This window comes from Zonotrichia leucophrys, chromosome 9 (genome assembly GCF_028769735.1).
Source record: "Zonotrichia leucophrys gambelii isolate GWCS_2022_RI chromosome 9, RI_Zleu_2.0, whole genome shotgun sequence".
In the NCBI taxonomy this organism is placed as follows: Eukaryota; Metazoa; Chordata; class Aves; order Passeriformes; family Passerellidae; genus Zonotrichia; species Zonotrichia leucophrys.
In genome coordinates, this window is record NC_088179.1 from 4,013,521 (window position 1) to 4,037,228 (window position 23,708).

At 47.7% G+C, this 23,708-nt stretch overlaps 1 protein-coding gene across 2 annotated transcripts; it reads left to right on the top strand.

Annotated features, from left to right (window-relative positions):
* The first annotated feature begins 15 nt into the window (after positions 1-15).
* Positions 16-16,946, top strand: PPP1R7 (protein phosphatase 1 regulatory subunit 7). 2 transcript variants are annotated; one of them, XM_064720914.1, is made up of 11 exons: positions 16-127; positions 748-825; positions 993-1,115; positions 5,064-5,119; positions 6,092-6,157; positions 6,700-6,830; positions 8,058-8,220; positions 11,167-11,283; positions 12,486-12,590; positions 13,415-13,501; positions 16,563-16,946. In XM_064720914.1, the coding sequence occupies exons 2-11, from the start codon at positions 783-785 to the stop codon at positions 16,737-16,739; spliced, it is 1,068 nt and encodes a 355-aa protein (XP_064576984.1). In that variant the 5' UTR covers positions 16-127; positions 748-782; the 3' UTR covers positions 16,740-16,946. The 2 variants fall into 2 exon arrangements, with proteins under 2 accessions (XP_064576984.1, XP_064576985.1); XM_064720915.1 differs by lacking the exon at positions 748-825 and having other exon boundaries at positions 55-127.
* The last annotated feature ends 6,762 nt before the right edge of the window (positions 16,947-23,708 follow it).

Genomic DNA, 23,708 nt, shown 5'->3' on the forward strand with positions numbered 1-23,708 from the left:
TGGCGCGGCAGCGGCGGCGGGCTCTGATTGGCCGCGGCGGCGGCGGAGGCGGTTTCCGGAAGGGGCGGTGGGAGGAGGAGCGATATGGCGGCGGAGAGCGGAGCGGGGCCGCAGGAGATGATGGAGGGTGAGAGCCCGCCGGGGCTGCTGCCCGGGCTGCGGGGGTCGGGGAGGCGCGGCCGGCTGCTCCAGCGCTGCCTCCGGGCTGTGCTGCTGCCAGCTGCGTGCCGGGGGGGTTTGCGGGCCCTCCGGGGTCGTGCAGCCCCCGAGTGTCCAGCGGCCGGGCCCTGCCGGGGCCGGGGTGTCACCGGAGGGCGGGATCCCCGCCGGCTCCGTGCCCGCAGGGAGAACCAGTGGGGTTGTGGAGATGGCCGTGACGTAAAAAGTAAAGATAACGAGAAAGCTAGCTTGTGAATGGCGCTGGTTTTCCTTAGTGCCCCGGTGAGACGAGGAAAGGCTGAGGGGACCAGCGAGAAGCTCGGTCCAGGCTCAGGGTGGCCACCGGAGCTGTGGCTCGGTGAGCGTGAAGGGATCTGACAGGTTGTTCTGGGGAGGTTGCTCTTATCTGCGAGGATTTTTTTATCCATGCCTTCACTTCTTCGTGTCATTGGTACTATTGTACATGATACTGATTTTTTTTTTTTTTTTTTAAGTCTAAAAGCTCTTAAAGTGTAATCGTTCTAATTCCATCTCCGTAATCTTTGGAATTGCACTTCATTGATCTAAGAAATTTCCTTTTTCCTCCAGTCTTCTTCCCAGATTGTTGGTTTTAGGAAGATGTGATGGGAGGAAAAAGTGCATCCAAAATCAAAGTAGAAACAAGGGGTAAGAGGCCTTTTATTTAAGACTAAACCTTTCATTTAGTTAACTTAGGATTTCTACTAACTGCCTAGTCGTTTATGTGAATCCTGGTTATTTTCTCTGCCTGCTGCTCCTGCCCTGTGCCCCGCAGCCGGGAAAAGCCTGATGGGGAATTTCTGTGTCTTGTGCAGTGGATAAGAGGATCGAGTCCGAGGAGTCGGGGGACGAGGAGGGGAGGAAGCAGGCGGTTCGCTTGGTGACAGAGCTGAGCCAGCAGAGCCTGCGGGATGAGCAGAACGGCGAGAACTCGGCAGGTACCGTGTCAGCCTCAGCGCTGCCTCCTGGAGCCCCGGCCGGCCGCGTGTGCACAGCCTGCAGCACCCCCTGGGCTCCTCCTGGCCCTGGGAGCCTGCCCCAGAGCCAGCCTCCTGAAAGCTCAATAAATCTGTTGCTAGAATAAAGTTGCCTGCTTTTTATGGAACTGCTAGTATTAGAGCTTTGATTTTTTTTTTTATTTTTTCCTTTGCTTATTTACCCATCCGTGTTTCTCTTTGATATCAAAATGCAAAGCATCTTTATTCTTTTCTTTTATGGAAATTTAGAAACCTTATGTGGAAAGATTTTCATTAGAGGTTATGATGAAGAGCTTTTCATAATTCTACCTTATTTTATGTTGTTCTTTTTGCCTAAAGAATTGCCAGATTCCTTTGGAAGGCAACAAAGACCATTTCTAGATGGATTGAAGGAACTTGTCCCTTCTGTTGTTTTAATTTAAAAGTTCTAAGACATCTCAAAATTATATCTTTGAATCCTCTTGGCTGTAAACTTTTCCTGCTGATCCCACTGTTTGCACTAGAGCATGGGGTAGAAATACTGACAGACTCTAAAGCCTGTGGATGTTTGATGGGAGGGTTTTCAGTGGCTTGCATGGAATTTGTCAGAGCAGATCCATTTCTGCATGCCCTGTGTGATGATCTGAGCTGAGCTTTTGGTGAAGTGTAACATCATCCTTTTGCCAGAGATGTCCATATTTTTGTTGTTATTATTATTATTGGGATACTGAAAGAGAAATTATGAAAGAAATTTTAGTTCTTACAGTGAGATCCCAGCTCGTCTTAACCTTGCACATTGGGATTTGCCAAAGTATCTTTCAAACTGATAAATTGTTTCTAGAATTTTAAATCTCATGATTAATTGCACTCTATTTTAGATCTAATTTGTTGCTGGTAATTTAAACCCCCTAAATCTTACTAAAGAAATGCTCTTCCATTTTCATGGCTCTGCAAACCGTGCAGTTGATGGAAGCATGCAGATCAGACAGAGCTTTCCTTTGCATGCCTGGAATCCTGAGTGTTTGCTCAGCTGCCACCATTTAGCTGTGTGTGTTGGAGGTTGTATTTTGCACTTTGTTCCCCTGGGAATTGTATGAAAGGAATCACAGAAGTGGTGTGCTCTGACTCTAGTGAAGAAAAGCACATTCAGATTTGTTTGCTGAGTTACATTTGTGTGCTGTTTAATATAATGACTGTATTGTTACATTTTCCAAACTGCAAGAAGCATTCAGAAAACTAGGGCAGGAACCAAGCAGAGGAATAATTTTTGAACATTCAAGATCCTTTCCACAGCCAGCTTTGAATTTCTCAGCTGAAAGGAAAATGATGAGTTTTCCACATTTTTTTCACAGAAGATCTTAAGTAGCTTGAACAGCTGAAATTTCAAATTCATCATTTAGCTAATTCTCTGAGGAACAGAGCCTCTGGTTAGAAATCATATAACTGAGCTATTTATAATATTCTTCATGCATATGCACTTTAAGGGTGTAGTTAGGCTTTTTGTTGATTGAAATGCTTGTGGTACTGTGAACTTACATAACTCAGTAATGACTGTTCCCACTGTGGAATTTGGGTTTTCTCAATGGTGGATTTTTTTTTTTCCACCTCTGCAAAGGCATGTGGCTTGCAGGCATGGGTTACACAGAAATCCACTTAGGAAACTTCACTGCCAGAGTGATGGGAATTTTTTCCATTGAGAAATGTGGAGTAAAGCAATTTGCAAGGGAAATTGCAGCCCTGCCTGTAAAGTAGGAGGGTCAGTTTAGAGGTTTTTTATATCCAGTCACTTCATAAATAAAATGACTGTAAATTTGCTAGAACCATTTTTCTCTTCTTTCTTTTTCCTTTTTTTTTTTTGCTTTATTTTTCTGCTCTTGAGAGAAAATGTGTTTTAACACTTTCCTACCAATACTGATTTACAGCTGGTATCAGACACACATCTCCCTCAGGCTGCTGAATGTTTTATACACCGTGCAGAGACTTCATGGCAATTGACTTCAGTACACAACAGCACTGCCTGTGTGTTCAGTTTTAAATTTATTTTATTTTAGCCTGGGTCCTGTGTGATTTGGATTTGCAGCTTTGGATTTGAGTGCTGTTTTCCACACTGGCTGTCATGACATGTGTCAAAATTGAGAGGAGCCTCAGAACAGAGTATCGAACACATTACCTAAATCTAGGGTTTATAAATTAATATATTCAAGCTTCCTAGCCAAACAAAGTCAATTTTTTTTTTCTTGAATGGGGTTTTTCCTGAAGATTTTTTTCCTTACCATATGTGTGGTTGGCTTTATTATTGGACAGCTTTGAAGTCTCAAAGGACTTGAAACTCAAAGTTCCTTCACCATGAACACTAAGTTACTGCCAGTATCACTCAATACAAGGGACATAATTTGGATTTTTCATGTGATATCTCAAATAACTGTTGTTCCAAAGCTGGGCACTGCTCCTGTGGGCTGTAAATTCAGCAAGGCTTGGAGCACTTCTCTCTGAGAGTCTTTGCACCCAGGAAACAGATCAAAGAGCTCCAGCCTTGATAGCAGCAGGGTGGGGTATCCCCCTCCCCTTCTGAAGGGCAGAGCTCCTGATATGGAACTAAAATAAGAAAAAGCAGACATTGCTCACTGCTCATTGCTGACAGGCACTTGTATATCTGTCAATTTTTGGTGCCATTTCTATCTTGCTGTTCCACATCCCCAAGACTACCGGCTCATTTTTCATTCCCAAAATATAATTTGTTTCCTGCTATTTTGTGCTATTAAAAAAAAAAAGAAAAAAAAGAGGATTGCTTTTTCAGTCTTAACTTCTGTGAATCAGCTCAGTGAGTCTCTTTCCTGTTTCAATGTCCAGGCAAGAGCAACAGCTCAAATACAGGAAGGTCAGTGATGATCTGTGCACCAGCAAACCCTTGGAGCTGGATGGTGGCATTAAAAATGGTGATGCTGGAACTGTTTGTGCCTGCACTGCTGCTTACAAAGCCAAGCTTTAGCAGGAAGAACACTCATTAAATAAGAACACTTGACATTTACAGGGATTTAACCATTCTGAGCTGGGAAAATAGTCACTGCTGCTGGGTTAAGGGAATGAGCTTGCATACATGCAGGAGTTAGTGCAAAGCCTTGGGGATGTCACTGTAATTGAAGTTGTTTGAGTTTTTGGTAGCACTCAGAGAAGCTTTGCACATGAATTAGAAAAACCTTGCAAATCGTGTTGTATGTCAGTTTTGCAAAGCTGAATCAGACTTTGTTTTTTCTTCAGCAATTGATGCAACCAGCAAGCCACCTCCAGCAAATGGGAATGGGCATGAATTATTCAGCATGAATTCTCCAGTAAATTTCCCTCCCTCGTGTGCTGTGGTAGAAGCACAGCAAATGCTGGGGTGTTTTCCAGAGCTGTAAAAGCATTTCCCAAGGAAATTCATGCAGTGGCATAAACAGTGTTGTCTGGCATAGTAGGGAGTTCAGCCAAACAAAGGAAGGGAGATCCAGGCAGAAGTGTTCACCACAGTGACATAAAGTGGCAGTGCTAATATAAAAAACCAACAAACTGAAGGGTGGGATTGTTGAGATGTTTGGTCATTCCTGCCCATCTCCCCAGGCAGTTACAATCCTTCTTGGCAAGGTTTTATTGTGTTGTCAGAGCACAGACACTTAGGACAGGGTAGGTGTGAAGGAAAGGCATCCTGCCCATCCTTGAGCCTGCAGTTTCCAGCAGGTTGGGCTGATCTCTGTGTGTTTTACATCTGAGCATGAAATCCTGCTGTAAAGAAAGGTTTTCCTGTAACTCTCGTGGCTTTAATGAAGCAGAATATCTGAGCTGTGCCTCTCATGTGTTTGTCCTCCTGAGGAGCATTTGCTCTCTGCATGGGGCTGTTGTCCTGCCTTTGGCTGGGTGCTTCAGGAGCTGGTAATGTGTTTGCCTCTCGTGCAGGAGATGCAGAGACCCCAGTGGACATGGAGACCATTAGCCTGGACCCAGAGGCTGAGGTAAAGGCAGATTTTTGTCCTTTATTCGGCAGGAAGCAAAGGTAGGCAAAGGCAAGTATTGAAACCTGATTCAAAGATCTAATTCTTCTGCAGGTGCTGGCTGCTGTGATCCTCCCCAGAGCTGATTCACAGCCTTTAGAGTAGAAGTAGAGGTGTTCTATTTTTCATCACTAGCTGAAACGTTTTGTTAGTACTTCAGAATTTTAAATGAAGTGTAGATGCACTGAAAGTGTGTGTGTGCTGCAAGAGGCACTGCTGGGCTGTGAGCTTCAGGGAGTGTGTTCAGTGAGCTGATAGCTGCTGTGAGCACTGTGCTTTGGAACAGGCACTTACCCAGCCCAGTGCCTTGGCATCAGCAACCTCCTGAGCCCATTAGCAGCAGAGGGTTTGAGCTGCTTTTCAGGGTGGGGAAGTGCTCTCTGTCTCTTTGACTTTCAAATCTGGAGCATCTGGGGCTGAGCAGAACAGATGGGAAGTGCCTCAGCTGATTGCCAGTGCAGAATTAACATTCACAAAACCACTGGTTATTCAAACTGGCACTGACTCCTGCTCATCTGAGGCCTGGAACTGGAAATGCCAACTTGTGTTCTGGTTAAGCCCTAGCAAAGTAAGTAAGAGAACTTTATGCAAAGCTTTATTTATGCAAGAATTTTTCCATCTCGATAAATTTCTGAAGATTTCTAATTTTGGTGATGCTCAGACTCAGGAAAGGGCTGTTGCATTATATGCAGTTGACATTTTGCATTTGCAGTTGACATTTTGCATTTGCAGTTGACAAGTTCAGGCCATGTGTCTCAGTTGTGGTGGTAAAATCATGTTCCAAACTCATTTTAGAAATGCTCTTGGAAGGGAAGTTTTAATGAGCTACACATTTTGTAAGCCTATGATTTCCTTAGAACAAAGTACCAGATTGATCTTGAAAGACCAGATTTGTTTTGGAACAACTGCTAAATCCCTCAATTTCTCTTTCAGGATGTTGACTTGAATCATTTCCGGATTGGGAAGATTGAAGGATTTGAGGTGCTCAAGAAAGTGAAGGTAACAGTCCTGGGGAGCAGAGAATGCCTCTTGGAACTGGGGATTTTGTAGATCTAACCTATAAAAGGACAGATAGACAATCTCTTTTTGACTGAGATTTAGTGGGTTTGCTTCATTTTTAGCTGAAGAAGAAAGTGTGTTTTGGAAGTTGGTGAGAGACAGTGCATCAGGGCACATCCTGGACTAGCAGAGCAGACTGAATATAGAATAATGTGGATGGTGAAGCCCTCAAAGCAGGCCCAGTCAGAACATGTTGCTCAAGGCCTTCTCCAGTTAAGCTTTTGAGTATTTCCAAGGATGGAGATTTTGTATCCTCTCTGGGCTGCTGTTACTGTATCTGACCATTGTGGCTGAAAGATTTCCTTCTGTAGAACTGGAGTATACCAGGAAAAGATTGTATTAAAAAATCAAACAAAACCCAGCAAATTCCCAGTAAAACTTAATGGGGGAACCCTCACCCACACCTTTCAGTCTGTGAGGCATTACATGCAATCCTTCATGGCCATTTTTTTGTTGCTTTTTCAACTTTTCTCCACAATCAGACTCTGTGTCTGCGGCAGAACTTGATTAAGCGCATTGAGAACCTGGAGCAGCTGCAGACCCTGAGGGAGCTGGATCTCTATGACAATCAAATCAAGAAGATTGAGAACTTGGAGGCTCTGGTGGACCTTGAGTGAGTGCAGGGCAATCACCAGGGTTAGGTTGGGGGTGGTTTGCTGCTCACTGTGTTACTCATGCTGTACTTAGCCCAGTGTTTTAGCCTCTCTCAGGATTTATTCTGGTGCTCAGTGAAGGATAATGTCTGTTCTCTATTGATATTCAACCTGTGCAGTACACAAATTTCATTATCCTGAACCTGCCCAGGGACAGGCAGCTGGAAATGAGCCCTGTGCTGTGTGAGACAGTGAGAATGACTGGTGGTTGTAGCTTCCACAAGGTGTGGGAGCTCTCCCCCTTTGCTCTTGCAGTGAGAGCTCTGTGTAACAGGTGTTTATTCCTGCAAAAATGACAAGAGATTTCAGGTAAAGTTTTTGGGGTTTTTTTAAAGAGTGTTAGGGAAGGAATAAGTACCCTTCCAAGTTTTTGAGTTTCTGGCACTTGCCTGGATCATTCTGGAGGTACATGACAAAAGTGTTCTCCCTGGGGCAGGACTGGCCCAATTCTCACCATCACAACCTTTTCCTGCCCAGGGGAGCCCTTGACATGGTCCTGTCAGAGACAGATCTTGCAGGCAGGCACCTTTCCCAAGGAAAATGCAGATTGGCATTTTCCACTGTGGCAGCTCCATGGCTGGGCAAAATAATGGCTGTCTTCTGCATGTGGCAGGTGATTTTTTTTTCCTAACACATTTTGAAAGTTTTATTGTTGTGTTTTCTGATAAAAAGAAATAACATTCATGACTTTAGCTTCAAGACTTGATCTCTGCAGTCAGGTTGATTCCCCACTGTCACCATGATATTTTCTGAAAAATCCTCTTTGCCCAGGATTTTCTCCTGGGAAGCTGAGAAGCCTCAGAGAGAAATGAAAACAATAATTATCTGATTGCTTCTCCTGTGTTTGCTGCTTTGGAATGTGGTCTGGAGATTATTTATCCAAACGTGTGAATTGTTTTTACTTAATGACCAATTGCCATCAGCTGTGTTGGACTCTGAGGAGTCAGTCACAAGTTTTTCATGATGATTCTTGTTAAGCCTTCTGTCTGTATCCTTTTCTTTCTTTAGTACAATTTTAGTATAGCATTTTTAATATAGTATCATATCATAATAATAAATCAGCCTTCTGAGAACACGGAGTCAGATTCCTCATTTCTCACCTCACAAACACCACACCCCACTAATTTACAAGTGTTTCTTTCAGAATCATCCCTGCCTGATGAGACCTTTGGTTTGTTTTGCCCCAGGGTCCTGGACATCTCCTTTAATGTTCTGCGACACATTGAAGGACTGGATCGGCTCACCCAGCTTAAAAAGCTCTTCCTTGTCAACAACAAAATCACCAAAATTGAGAATTTGAGCAGCCTGCAGATGCTGCAGATGTTGGAGTTGGGGTCCAATCGAATTCGGGTAGGTTTGCTCAGAGGTGTTGGCTGCAGAGTTCTCAGCTCTGTGCTGTGATGTTGGCATTTCCTGCACTGACTTTGATTTGCAGTTTTGTTGGTTTTTATTGTTCCAGTCACTCCCTGTGCTGATTGCTGTGCATGCTGGAGCCTTTCATTATGGATTAATGCCTGGCTGCTAAATCACCATTTGTGAATTGTGTCTTTAATGAACTCCTGTATCCCCTGTGTGTTTCCTTTTGCAGGTGATGGTTCTCCCTGCTAGAGAGCCAAGCCCATCAAAACCAGCAGTTGTTTTCTCTTACCTTTCTACAGGCTGGTGCTGAGTCCATGAAACCTATTGAGAGCAAAATGAGTTTGATTTGCAGGTGCAATTTACAGCCTGCTATGGCACTCAGTCTTGTTTAGGAAAAAGATTTTCTTGATGCTTTGCTCTGGAATGCCTTTAAAACCTAAAACTTGGTACTGCACTGCTGATTGCTTTGGGGTTTTATTGTGCAGATTGTGACTTTTTCAATTAAAAATCTGTGCCACTTACAGGGGAGCAGTTTTGAGCAGTCTCTCCTGTCCCTAAGGTGTGATTCACTGTGTTTGCTCAGTTCATAAGAGAACTGGTCAAAGAGATGACACAAAAGACTTGCAACATGCAAAATAAGCTCTTTTTTAAAAGCTTTTTTAATTACACGCTCTTTAGAAAATACTCATGAAGATGAGTGCATTTCAGTCAATGTGGTGTAAGTTGGTGCTGCCCATTTATAGTCTCTGAGAAATTACTTGTTATGGTAAAAGATTAGGAAAAGAAAAATTTGTCCTCTTTGTTTCAGGACTTGTGGAAGAACACTTTTCTTTGTAGAAAAGAAGGAAACTTCAGCTATTAAAAGCAGCCTTCTAAGGCTGAGATGTGTGCTGCTTTTTTGAAGAGGAAAAATTTTGGTTTCCTCCTGAAGCCAAACTGGACTGAATTGTTCTCCAGGAATTTCTGCTTTGGAAATTAAATTATTTAGGGGATAAATCTGGAGTGTGAGAACATCAGCCAGGTCAGATGGGGGATTAGGAACCTTAGAGTTTGCATAGGATGAGGAACAGGAGTTATGGAGAGAAGCACTTGGCTTTTTTCAGAAGCAGAGCAGGCTCAGCACACTGATCCTTACATTACAGAAGCTGGGTTAAAAATTCTGTATCTAAGCATCATTTTCATCTGGAAAAAAAAATAAATCCAGTTAGATTTCTGAATTGATACTTAGGCAGTACATTGTCAATTATGTTGTCAAACCAAGGAATATCTGTTTAACAATAAGATTAGATTTATTTTATGTGTTTTCTCAGTCTTGAGCATATTAAGGACAAAGAAACAAAAAAAAAAACAAACCTAAATTGTTGCTGTATGGGTAACACAAGCTTCTTAAATTATTTTTAGTGGGTTTTTTTTCTGTTTGTCTGTTAATTCTATTTTGACTTCTTCAAACAGCAGTGTTCTGTGCTTCTAATTGCTTTATTGGAGTGAGTAACCTGTGACTTGGCTTGGCACAGAGAAATCTGCTGCTGCCTGGGGGTACCCAGAACTCCTGGGCTGCTTTTCTCTTGGTGTAGGGTGTGTGTTTACAGCTGGACATACCCTTAACTCTTTAGGGTACAAGGCTGTGGACTCTTCAGGCAGAGTTCTTGGCTCTGAGGTGCCTGATTGACTTTTTCTCTGTGTATTAAAGCTGTTCTTGCCTACTCAAACCTCCCAGAGTGCCCTTAGCTTGGAATCCCTCATGACTTAGCACTTCTTGCTCTGTTTGAAGAGCAAAACTTTATGCTTAAGCTGAATATTTAATGCTTTTTTTCCCTAAAGTTGGACTGAGGCAGCTGTAGTGTAAGCACTCAACTTGTTTTTAGGTTTTTGTCCCCTCATGTCCATATATTCCATTCCACTCCCTGTACTGAGTCATCAGTATTTCCTCCTCAGGGCTGGAGAAGCTGCCAATGAGCAACAAATCTATAATTTTTCTTGCAAGGTCACAACAGGGCTAAGTCCATCATCTAGAAGGGGGGTGAATGCAAATTTGAGCTGATTAACACTGTATTGTTCAGTCTTGTGGCAGCTGTGGGATAGAGGTCCTTTCCTGAGTGTCCATCTTCTCCTTCCTTGTGCTGTTACCTGCCCAGGTGAGCACCCAGGGTGAGCCAGGTGCTGCTGGGACTCAGTGGCTCCCCAGCACTGCTGATTTGAGATTTTTGGCAGGCAGGAAGCACGTGGAAAAGCTGAGATGTCACAGCCTGCCTGAGCATAGCTCTGGGTGTGTCTGTGTCCATATTATTGTTTTTACTGTGAGATGAAGTCCTTGTTGCTTTTAACAGCATCTTGATTTTTTAATTCAGAGCCTTTTCCCTGTGAAATAAAAGTGTCTCCTTCTGTTTGCAGGAGCCTTTTGTAATCTTACCCTTTTCCCTTTTTTTCCTGTTTTCACTCTTCTGTTTGTGCTTTCTCCTTTCCTTTGCAACATCCTTGATGCTTCACAGAAATCCTGATTTTCTCTTCCTGAAGGCTGAGCTGGAGCTGAACTGGAGCAGTGTCTGTATTCTCCCATTAAAATGTGTATTTAAAAGGTGTGCATCACTCAGGCTGCTGTGGATGTGTTCTGGCAGAAGCAAGGCTGTGCAGTGAAATCCAATAACACACACCCCCCTGTGAGACAGCTAACTTTGCTCATGGCAGAGAAGCTGAACAACTCACCTGTGTTAGACAGTCACTGATGTGCAGCACTAAATTTACTAATTGTGTTCTTTCCTCCCAGATTCTCTTTCCACTCACTAGTAACAGGTTGGTTTTTTTTTTTTTTTTTAATTCACAAATGAGTATCTTCTCCCCAGGCTACACCACATGGTTATAATGTGGCTACAAATTGACAGCCACATCTCCCAGGTGGAGCTTTGCAGTAACACTGTCTCTCCTCTGGTTGTTTCACAGGTAATTGAAAACATCGACACCTTGGCTGATCTTGACAGTCTGTTCCTTGGGAAGAATAAAATCACCAAGCTCCAGAACCTGGATGCCCTGACAAACCTGACTGTGCTCAGTATACAGGTACTGTGTTCTGAAAGCCTTGAACCACCCTGTGGGATGGGATCAGCTCTTCTGATGGTTTGGGCTGGAAGGAACCTTAAAAACCATCTTTCTTCACCCCCTGAAATGGGCAGGGCACCTTCCACCATCCCAGGCTGTGTCCCAGGGATCCAGGGGCAGCCACAGCTTCTCTGTGCCAGGGCCTCACCTCCCTCACAGAGAAGAATTTCTTCCTAACATCTAATTTAAACCTTCCTTCCCCCTTCACTTCATATCCTTGTGAAAAATCCCTCTCCAGCCTCTTGTCAGCACCCCCTTAGCAGGTCTGCAGGGTTAGAGTCAGACTCCTGCGCTGGAAAGAAGTGAGATATTCTTTTTGTTGCCTTTTTTCATCCTTTCATGCTACTTGAGATTGACAGACACTGATAAAATGATAAAGCAGCTGTCTTTCGATGGAAGAAAGAACAGGAAATGAGTGTTATTCCCTTCTTCCTTCCTGAAACACTGTTTGCTGATGTGTTACAATAGCACTGAAAGTGTGATGCCAGTGACCGTGGCTCAGTGTCACTGCCTTCGTACTGAGGAGGCCAGAAATGTGAATGAGCCTGTGCTGAATGCAATCTGTCCTCAGTGAGCTTTCAAACAGCTTCTTCCTTTTTTAAAAGGTGGAATAAAATACACTCAGCTAATTTCTTTCACTGCATCTCCTTCTTATCCATGTGACAATGCTTGTGCATTGTGGTATCTCTTCTTAAAGCTGCTGGCAAGACACACTGACCACCTGCTCTGGGTGCCATTATTCTGTAGGACATCAAGAATTAGCTTTATGTCCTGCAGGAGTGCAGACAGGACAAGAGTGCAGTGTGGTTAAGGTGGTGTGACTTCCTCTCTGGCCTTCCCTTTTGTAAAGACCTACAAAATGAACACTAAGACCTACAAAATTCATGCACAGGCCTGCTGTTTGTTAAGACACCAAGCCAAAAACTTTCAGGCTGCAACTTCTGATGGGAAGGTCAGAGTTTGATTCTTGCTGGAGACTCCCATGGGACTTTCTCCTGCATAAGGGGTGCAGAGACCAAACAGCTGAGCTCCCAAAATCTGCATGGGCCCAAGCAGACTATTTCCCCTTCCCCCAGCCATACTTTGGGGGAATGGTTTCCCCCCAGTGAGTGCCATGGGTTTGGGTTGGTTTGGAGGCTACTAAAGAGCTGCTGCACTTGCAGAATAACCGTCTGACCAAGATTGAGGGGCTGCAGAGCCTGGTGAACCTGCGGGAGCTGTACCTGAGCCACAACGGCATCGAGGTCATCGAGGGACTGGAGAACAATGTGAGCCTCTGCCTGACCCTGCAGCACAAGTGCTGCCCTGAGCTGCTTGTGTTAGTGGCTTTTCTGGGAGATTTTGTGCCTCAGTTTCCCCAGTTAGGTGTGGGTTCCTGAGTCTCTTGAGAGACCACAAATATCCAAGTGTTTGTTGTATGTTAAAGTATCTCGTGTGGGTAAAGATCCCCCAGATATTCTGGAGTAGAATTAGTTTCCTGACGTGGGGAAGGAGATGTGGTTGAAGCAGTAGCGTGGCTGATCCTCAGCCATGGGAAGCTGGACACAGCTGGTAGATAACCATGAGTGCTGTGCAACAGGACAGGACTGGAGCTGGGTGTGAGAGCGGCCAGCCATGGCATGCAGCTTGTCTTCCTGTCACTGTCACTGTACATGTCTGTCTTTTGGATGGGATGGATTTTGTGGAAGTATCATTTTCACTCTCATCCAGCAAAAGCTTTTCTAAAATTGTTGAGTTTCCTGCTGTTAAGAGTTTATTCAGCTCTGCTGCTCAAGGGGACACTTTGGATCCTATTTTTAATCCTCCTCTTAATGTACTTTGAGGAAAGCTCACTTTTTAGGAGCCTTTGGCTGGCAGTTGCCATCCAGCCAGTAACTGCCTTCATTTTTGTCACATTTGGGGGGGTCAGTAGCCCAGCTTAATGGAAAACAATCTTCCTTGTTCCATATGGGCAGCAAGAGCTGGGCTGAATGTGAGCAGCTGGCAATAATGAGTCTGCTCCTGACAGCTTCCAACTCTGGCGCCTGGAAAAAGTGGCACAGAGAAGATGAAAGGAAATCAGATCTAATATTTTTGTGTTTGCTTTGTCTAGAACAAACTCACAATGCTGGACATTGCAGCCAACAGAATTAAGAAGATTGAGAATATCAGTCACCTAACAGAGCTGCAGGAGTTCTGGGTAAGCACAGGCCAGAGCTGATCCCCAAAATGTCTGAGCCACAGTGAGGGAAACCCTTCAGTGGGCAGCACGTGGACTTGTGTGCCTTGGAGGGAGCTCTTCTGCTTCTGGTGATCAGCTTTAAGGTCTGACAGCCTGCATGGATAGTGTGGTGGTTTTCCCTAGGGAAAGGGAAGAGCTTGAAAATTTCTTGCTGAGTGGTGAGGAGCCTGTCTGTGCCTGGGAAATGGGCCCTGCCTTCATGCCCAGGTTGGTTGTGAAACAGCCCCACATGTCCTGTTTCTGCAGCTCTTCTTTCTGTAGGTGAGCATGGCAGAGTACCAGGGGAGCACAGAGCTTGTTCAGAGCAGGGTTGGTATATTTATGGTGTTATAATTGTGAAGAAAACTAAATCAACTTCTGATTCCATTCCTATGTGTTGTAAATGCACAGTGAGCCCCATGGAAGGGAAGAATGATGTATTTGATTTTATGTTTTTAGAAGGTTAATTTATTATTTTATTATACTACATTATATTAAAGAATACTATATATACTATACTAAAGAATGCTAAATATAATGCTAATAATATAGTATCAATATATAATATAATAGTATAGTATATTATAGTATATATTTTATATATATATAAATATTAAATATAATACTAAAGAATACAGAATGCTAAAAAGATAATAATGAAAACTCGTGACTCTCTCCAGAGTCCTGACACAGCTTGGCCCCGATTGGCCAAGGAGTGAAAACAACTCACAGCAGAATCCAATGGAACAATCACCTGTGGGTAAACAATCTCCTAACACATTCCAGACAAGCAAAACACAGGAGAAGCAAATGAGATAAAAATTGTTTTCCTTTTCTCTGAGGTTTCTTGCTGCCTTTCAGCTTCCCAGGAGAAAAACCCTGGGTAAAGGAATCATATTCAGAGAATGTGAATGCCACATAACAGCTTAGGATTGCTTCTGTTTCTTTCTGGCACCCTGAATTGCTGAGCTCCTTGGCTTTCCTAGGTCAGGAAATTCAGAGGTGCCCTGTCCTGAAGCATCAGCCCTGTGCCATGTTTGGAGGCTGTGCACAAACGTGCTGATGTGAGAAAATGGAGAAGCAGCAGCAGATGTTGATGAGCTGGCAGGTGCTTTAGCTCTTGTAGAGTCTTTGCATTCAAGGCTGGGAATAAGAGTTGTGTTGTATAATGTCTGTCATTTGGAGTGATTTAAACTCTTGGGCAGATGCTGAGAGAAAAGGAGCTGAAAGCACCTTCAAATGAAGCCCAGCTGGAGTCTGCAGCCCAGGCTCCTTAGATGGTGTTCCTCATCTTGCAGTGTGGCCGAGGAGGAGCCAGCAGTGTTACCTGGCCATGCCTGTCTGTAGGGAGCATTTCTGTTTTTGAGAAGCCCATTTAACTGCCCATTAATCTTTTGGGCAGTAGAGGTGAGGCAGTGCAGTGTGCCTGGTGTGGGGCCTGCCCTGATGCTGTGCAATTTCCTCCTGTTTGCCTCTTTGCTGTTGCTGTGCTGATAGGAGGTGTCTGCACTCGTTGCACTTGTACTGAAATGACTTGTACTGAACTGGGCTGGATTCCTTTGCAAAAACACCAGTGTGTTCAGAGTCCTTTGTCAGAGCAGAGGACTGGCTAAAAGATCTGTTAGCTGAGCACAGAAAATGCCCTCCTGGCTTTGTTCCAGCCTTCCAACACTGTGTTTAAAAAACTGATTTGTTTGAAAAGGAGCAGGGCAGAATTTTCAATGGAAACCAGTGTTGTATCTCCCAGTTTATATTTTTTTTCACTGACTGCACAGTTGAAGCCACATAAAAATGTCCTTTAACACCTTAAGAGAATTCAAAATCCTGTCCACTGTGGTAGTCTTCCAGCAGTTTCCCAGTAGCACATCCCCAATGGAGGGACTGAGATGTCTGAAAGTTGAGTGGCTTGGCTGAAGTAACATTGTGATGAGCTGTAGCAGAATGAAACAATCCAGTGAGGTGTTTTACATTTTATGTGAAGGTGGCATTGCTGCAGTGACTATCCAAAAGCAAAGGGTGCTGTTGTCTCAGGGTTGGACAGCTTGGGGCCACCTTGTAGCTTTGCTTCCTTGTTGGGCAGCTGAAGCACTCATTCCTTTGTGTGCAATTGCTGGGCCAACAATGAGGCAGGAGAAGAACCCAAATCAGAAAGCTTGGCATTTCCTCTGGAGTGCAGAATCAGTTTTTGCAGGGAAATTTATGTAGGGAGAGAGGAAAATGTTGCTTTTCTTGTCAGTTTGGGACCTTTTCTAATGTTTCCTGAGAAGTCATTAAAGTAAAGGTGGATGTCACAGTAGAAATAAATTATGATATAAAGATTTCCAGCCCATAAATGCAGAGTGGAGTGGGAGAGGGTGTGGAGACTGACCTGGTGCCTTGCAGGGTCTCTCTTAACACAGTGCTTGGGCTGGATCTGCTGTCTGAAGGGTGGCACATCTGCCCAGCAGCCAGGACAGCGTGGGGGAGTTGGGTTTAGTGCTGAGCCTGGCATGTGGGACAGGAGAGCTCATCTCAGAGGTTCCAGGACAAGAAGGATCTGGTAGGGAAGGTGTTTGTGCTGAGCCTGTCTCAGAGGTTCCAGGACAAGAAGGATCTGGTAGGGAAGGTGTTTGTGCTGTGCCTGGCCTGTGAGACAGGAGAGCTTATCTCAAGGCTTCCAGGACAAGAAGGATCTTGTAGGGAAAGTGTTTGTGCTGAGCCTGTCTCAGAGGTTCCAGGACAGGAAGGATCTGGTAGGGAAGGTGTTTGTGCTGAGCCTGGCATGTGGACAGGAGAGCTCATCTCAGAGGTTCCAGGGCATGAAGGATCTGGTAGGGAAGGTGTTTGTGCTGAGCCTGTCTCAGAGGTTCCAGGACAAGAAGGATCTGGTAGGGAAGGTGTTTGTGCTGAGCCTGTCTCAGAGGTTCCAGGGCAAGAAGGATCTGGTAGGGAAGGTGTTTGTGAGCGGTGCCCCGGTAGCAGTGACTCAGCACCACCACTGCTCTCCTTTTCTTGGGGCTCCCTGTGGGTGTGACCATGGCTCTGTGTGTGTGCTCTGCAGATGAATGACAACCTGGTGGAGAGCTGGAGCGACCTGGATGAGCTGAAAGGAGCCAAGAATTTGGAGACTGTGTACCTGGAGAGGAACCCCCTGCAGAAGGACCCCCAGTACCGGCGCAAAATCATGCTGGCCCTCCCGACCGTGCGGCAGATCGACGCCACCTTCGTGCGGTTCTGAGCCTCCTGCTGCCCTCCCTGCCTCCCCTGCCCTCCTCCAGAAAATGTCCCAGCAGGGTTTTTTATCCACTCACCATCCCCAGGTCTTCAGTACACTGACACACACAGGGCAAAAAGTCAACAGAAAGCACTGAAACCAGGTCTCGTGTACAATGCACTCATTGTTTTTGAAATGTTGTTATTATTATTATTAAATCTTAACACAAGAGCCTTCAGTGTGCCTGTGGTTTTTATTTCGTGGGGGAGGTGGTTTGCCTGCTCCAAACACCTTTACCAGAAGGTGTTTGCAGCAGGGTGAAGCCATGGGAGGCACTTGCTGACCGCTGGTGACTCTGTGACACGTGTTCAGGTCAGGAATGTCCTCACAAACACCACCTCAAATCAAGGCTCAACAGTGGCCTGCAAAAAGGTGAGAAAAGATCTGACCCAGGTTAGTTACCAGGTATACTTGGTGGTACAACATGGGGCTGCAGGGGGAGTAGCCTTTCTGTAATGATGTTTTTAAACAGAGCTACAAGCTCATGAGAGGACTGGGGACAGTCTGGGGTTAATATATTAATCCAGGTAAGGGTTTGGTAGCACCTTGTTGCAGACAGTGTTTGCCATCAGAAAACCTGAATCACATCCTGCTCCTACTGAAGATGGCAGTGTGGTGTTGCTGTCCCTCTGTACCTGTGTTTGATCTGGGCCCTTGAACTGCATCTCTGCAGCAGTTGAAAAACCCTGGGAGGCACTTGCCATCTGCTGCTGTTTGTCCAACAGCCATGTCATCATCCAGGGGAGCAAGGAAAACCAAGAAGAGTGCTTGAAAATGTGCTCTTGGTGGTAGTTTCATTCTGATCTGACATGAATTTGTATCTTTGGAAGAGTGGATGAATCCTTCCTTCAGCTGGAGACCGGGCATATTAGGCAGGACAGTGTGGCCGTGTAAGAGATTTTAGTTCCCCTTTGTGGGCTGTGTTGCATTTGCTCACTGGCAGCTCTGCTGTGGTGGCTGGGCTTGGCTGGGAGCCTGCACCCACCAGGTCACTGAACTGGGAATGTGGTGACATGAGTTGCTTTGAGTCCCTCAGAGTGCCACAAGCCCTCCCTGGGGACTGTGAAAGCAGCAGTGTCTCAGTTACTCTGTTCCATGGGTGCTGTACCCCACACTGCTCCTGGGCTGGCAGCACCCAGCTGGGATTGTGTCCAAAGTTGTACAAACCAACACAAACCGTGTCCTTGTAGGTGTGAGGTGAACACGGCACCTAAATCTTCCCTGGTGCCCGCAAATCCCGGTGCCTTGGCCAGGCCCCAGCCCCTGCAGGGTGTGAGGTGGAGTTGCTCCCTCTCGCTGCCTCTCCCTGAGCCCTCTTTGCTCAGGGCCACCCAGGACCCCACCTCCAGCTCAAACAAAGGCAGGGCCTCCTCCCGGCGGCTTGGAGGAAGGCGTTTCCAAATGGGGAATGTGCCTGCACACCCCTCCACCCTCCTCCTCCTCCTCTCCCCTCCTGCACCGGAGCCTGATGTTCCCCAGAGGAGAAGCAGCCATCAACAGGAGTAGGAAGGTGGCACGTCCCACTGTGTCCCCACAGGAGGAGAAGCAGAATTAGGGTAGGAGGACCCCCCTGCCCTGTGCCTGTGCCTCAGACCCAGCTCTGAGGGAGGAACAAGCAGCACAAGGGCTGGGCAGCAGCTGTGGGGGTAAAAGCTGCAGTTTGGGGCTCGTGTTGGGAGCTGAAGGATAGGGGCAGTGTGAAAAATGCGTATTTTATGATTGGCTTTTCACAAATATTAAAATGAATATTATGTGTGTTGTGTTAGAAAGTTATGCTGTATTAATTCTCTTAAGTGGCTTGTTAAATATAGTTTTAGGTTATAACATAATGTTAAAATAGACTCTATGCTATGTAAGATACTTTTTTTCCTAAAGAAAGGATTCACAGCGAGATAGCAGCCACAGGACACCTAAATCTTTCAGGGAAAGAAAATTTATTGCTCCATTATCAGGAAAATCGAACTTCTTCCCTCCTCGCTCAGGCAGGATGATGCCCTCAGGATTCAGAGGAAGAAGTTGACACTGACCAGACAGAATCCTGTGTTTGAATGCAATTTATGCATCACGTATGAGGTGTATGAATATGCAACAGGTTATTGTTTTTAAGGGTTAATCCTCTGTTAACATGGGTCCTTTTCAGGCTTATGTTGCCCTGAAAGAGGTACCCGGACTGTCCATAACTCTTTTTTCCTATTGTCTCATATTGTCCTAATTCAAATTGTCCAACATTTTTATTACTCTAATTATATTGCTATTTTTATAGCCATTTTATTACTATTAAACTTTAAAATTTTAGAAACAAGTGATTGGCGTTTTCACAGGCAGGATGGAACAGACCCTGGTGCCTCCGTGCAGCTTTCCAGCAGTGCCTGGCCTGGTGGCCTGTCCCCAGCATGTCCCTCCCCAGCTCCAACATGGGGCTCAGAGGTGCCTGCTGGGCTCCTGTGGGATTGAGGGGTTTTGTGGCTGTCTGCCAGCAGGGCTTTTCAGGATATGGATGTTTTTCCTTAGGGAAAATATTCTTGGGCCAGGGAGAGAGGGAAACACGCCATGAAGAGCCCAAGCTTCTAAATATTGCACCACTAAGAGTGTCCTCAGCTGGGATCCTCAAAAAGGCTAAGGCCCTCCTGGCAAGGTGGCCCTGCCACCACACTGGGACAGCCAGCTGGGCACATGGTGACCACACAAAGCAGCACAAAAATATGATAACACACCTGGAATTGCAGGGAATATTCACTCCTGGACAAGAGGAACATGGCCAATGTCTCCAGCAACAGCTGCACCAGGATGAGTGAGCAAAAAGGCTTGGCTTGGAGTTTGACTCCTTTCCATCCTGGAGAGGAGGCTGGAGCAGGAGAGGGTCTGCTAGGCTGAGGAGCACAGGAAAAGCCCCAGTGCTCGATGGCTGGAGCTGGCAGCTGGTCCATACATCATGTTCAGAGGGCACTGGATCCCCAAGCCCTGGCAGGCACCATCCTACTCACCCCACTCATACTATTCATCCTATTCATCCTGCTTATCCTATTCATCCTACTCATCCTACTCATCCTACTCAGGTGTTCCAGTCGTTCCCTTTCACGGGACAGCTGCAGTCCTCAGTCCTGTTAATCAGCTCTCCCAGCTTCTTGCTTCCCTTGCTAGGAACACCCAGGTCAAGTGGCTGGAGCCCTCTCCAGAGCAGACACACCCTTCCCTCAGCTCCTTCTTTCACTCACAAGACAATGCCCAGTCCTGGAGGAGGGAGACATGCAGGACAAACATAGGGTTCCATCATGAGATCCCTTTCCTTGCCTCCTGGTGTGGGAAACCATTCCCCAGGAGCTGAGCTGGCAGCAGGACACTGAGAACAGGAGAGATCTGCTGCCATCCACAGGACCTGGAGGAAGAAACTTCTGGACAAGCTTCACTCTGCTGGGATACACATAGGAAAGGTACCCAGTGATGTGACTTCAGATTTCCATCCCCTTGTGGTAAATGCAGCCTTGGTTAGTGGATTGTTGGATCCAGGGGAGGATATGGCCTGCCATGGGGGCCTCCTCCAGGAGTGGAGCAGGGGTGTGATGTGTTTATCTGTGTGATGTGTTTGTGCTCATCTCCTGGGTCAGCTCTGCCAGGCTGATCCACACCAGCACAGCCGCCCCAGTGCTGCCCACATGCACAGGTACAGGTGCCAGCAATCTTATCTTTTATCTCTGCTGGAGCCACCTTGTCCCCGCAGCCCATGACTCATCTGGAGAAGGTGGTGCTGAATGCACCCTACACCCTGCCCTGCTCCTGTGCAGCAGCCCCAGCTCTGGGTGCTTCTGAAGGTGAGGGGCTGAGGTGCCCAAGCTCGCAGGGGAAGGGGACAGTGCCCCAGAGCTCCTGGGTGTGCCACTCTGCATGAGCAGCTGCATTTCTGTGGGGCTCTGATAAGGTTTGCAGTCTCCTTGCTTTCCAGGAGACCAGAGACCCTCAGTCAGCACTCTTGTCCCATGGACAGCTGCGGAACCTCATTTGGCTTCTGAGCTTCTCCTGCAGAGCCCCATCCCTTCTCTCCCTGGCTCTTCAAGAGCAGGTTCGTGGTTCTTTGGGCAGGGCTAAAGGACAGGGGAGTGCTGGTGCCATGTGAGGAAGGAGCCCTGTGGCAGTGGGACTGTCCCAGCAGAGAGTGGGAGCACCCACATGGCCACAGGATGCCTGGGACCAGGGCAGTGCCAGCTGGCTGGGGGCTAACTGTCTCAGTCTGGGACCCATTATCATTTTGTCCCCTCTTGGCAAACTGGAAGAAGCTCTGTGTGAACCAGATGAACCCTTCTTTCCCTAGGGCTGCTCTGGGTGCACTCCTGGGCTCAGAGCCTGGGCTGTCCCCTCACTACCCTGCCATGGCTCCTGCAGCTTTGTTGGCTGTCCCACAAACTCCCTGAGCCTTCAGGGGATCCACAGTGAGGGGTGAGTGCCAGGTGGAGCATTCGTGTTCTGAGGAGGTTAATACGAGTTTAAGACTCCTCCCATGGGACACCTGATAAAAGCCCGGCCCCGGGTCTGTTTTTCTCTCTGCTCGGGGCTCTGCTCTCTGGGGCTCTGCTCGGCCTCCCGGGCCTCCGCCTCCTGTCCCGGGCCCCGGCACGGCGTGAGGGGGAAATAAAATGGACTCCGGTGCTAAACAACGACGAGACTTGTCTCGTCTGTTTCCTCTGCTGTCGCTGAAGGGTTGTGGCCTCCCTGGATGTGATCTCATTGCGGCCACACGCTGCTACAAGCGACCAGCCCCTGCACCGGCCTTCCCAGCTGTGTGGGCTGTGGGAATGCCTTCCCATGCTCGGGGTGCCACAGCAAACATTTGGTTTAGCTCTCAGCAGGCTGAGGGCCCTGCTGTCCCCTCAGGACAGCCCAAGATGGAGCCCCAGTGTCTCCTCAGGGCAGCCCAAGATGGAGCCCCACTGTCCCCTCAGGGCAGCCCAAGATGGAGCTCCACTGTCCCCTCAGGGCAGCCCAAGATGGAGCCCCACTGTCCCCTCAGGGCAGCCCAAGGGGATGTCCCACTGTCCCCTCAGGGCAGCCTCAGTGTGAGCTCCACTGTCCCCTCATGGACAGCCAAGATGGAGCTCCACTGTCCCCTCAGGCAGCCAAGGGGATGTCCCACTGTCCCCTCAGGGCAGCCCAAGTGGAGCCCCACAGAGCTGGCAGGAGCAGCTTCCCCTCATGGTGGGGAAGCAGATCAGCACCAAGGTGCAAGAGGTGGCCATCCTGTGAGTGTGTCCTGGCTTGTCAGGGCTGTCACACATCCCTGAGCTCACACAGGATGCCAAGGGCATGTTCAGTAGCAGGGGATATGGTGTCCCCTCTGCTTCCTCCAGAGAGCTGAAGTGTTGGTGGCAAAAGAAGAAGCTCCTCTCAACCAAGGAGGATGAGGAGGGAGTCAGCCCTGGTGGAGCAGGCACACAGGGCTGTGGGCCACCAGGGCTGGGGTTCAAAGGGCTGCTTGGTGAATTCCTGGAGAGGGATGGGGACTGGCCTTGGGTTGGGGAGTGCTGAGGGGTGCTGGGAGAGAGAAAGCTGGAACTGCAGGAGTGCCCCAGAGGAAGGAGCTTCCACCCTGAGCAGCCTGCAGGGGCTGGAGAGGCTGCCCCACTCCCCACAGGATGGGGCTGTGAGATGCTGCAGTTGATGCTGTCATCTCTGTCCCTCCCTGCTCCTTTTCCTCCTAGTCCTGCAGTTTGGCTTCATCACCATCTTTGTGGCAGCCTGTCCCCCTGGCTGCCCTCTTCACCCTGCTCAGCAGCAGGATGGAGATCTCCTGGATGCCCACAAGTGCATCTGTGACCACCAGCAGCCTGTGGATGAGCAGGCATGGGGCACTGGCACCTGGCTCTCCATCACCTGGGCAGTGGGGAGTGAGGGGGCTGCAGGTGGAGTAGGGGAATGAGGAGAACTCATCTGGGTGTTGCAGGATGCAGTGTGATGAGGGGAGCAGTGGTGCTCAGGGTGGGTCTGCCTGTGCAGGAGGTGCAGCTCCAGCATGGGCAGTGTGCAGCTGCCATGCTCTGGGCCTTGCTTGGCAACAACTGAAGGAAGAGAACAGATGTCTGCTGTCCCAGCCCAGTGTCATGTCTGGTTTGTCAAGCTGAGGGCAAGGAGAGAGGCAGAAAGCCATGCAAGCAGCACAGGGCATGAAGGAGGGTCGGGATGGGGTGTCCCCGAGCTGCAGGGTCTACTGCAGCACAGCTCCCGACTTCCAGGCCTTCCTCACAGCCTTCACCTCTGATTTGCTGCCCCGTGCATACTACAGGTACATCCACAGCAGCAGCCTGCACCTGAACTCCACCTTGGTGGACACACCACGGGACTCTGTGCTGCAGAGCAAAGCCCAGGCAGGCGGGAGCCCCTGCCTCAGCTGGCTCCTCCTTCCTTAGGCTGGGATTTTGCCTTTCTCTGCCTCTGCCACGCACATATTTTGTTTAGCAGAGCAACTTTTAGCCAGGTCCACGTTGTCCACCCACTTCATTGAGGTGCTGAGACCCTCACTCGTGCCAGGGCTGAGCGTGGCTGGACGTGTCAGCGTGCAGGGGGGTGGGAGGGTCACTGGACACCGTGGTAGAGAGAGGGAGGGGCTTTTGTGGAGAATAGACTCCACCAGGGCCGGGTTACCTGTGAGACTCAGGTCCCAGCAGAAGCTGGCTGAGGGCTGGCTCTGCTGTGCTCTGGCATGCCAGGCTGGGAGCAGGAGGAATGCTAGGAATCTCGGTCAGTACCTGCTGCACTTCGCTCCCTGAGTTACAGAGCATTCAGGGATCAGGATGGCAGCCTGCCCTTCACTGATGGCAGCTGCTGGCCATGTGCTCGGGTTTCATCATCACCTCTGAGGTACCAGCTGCTGAGCACAACGGGGCAGCCCAGGGTGTGGTGCTGGGCCAAGGGTAAGGACTCACCATGGCAGCCAACCCACACCTC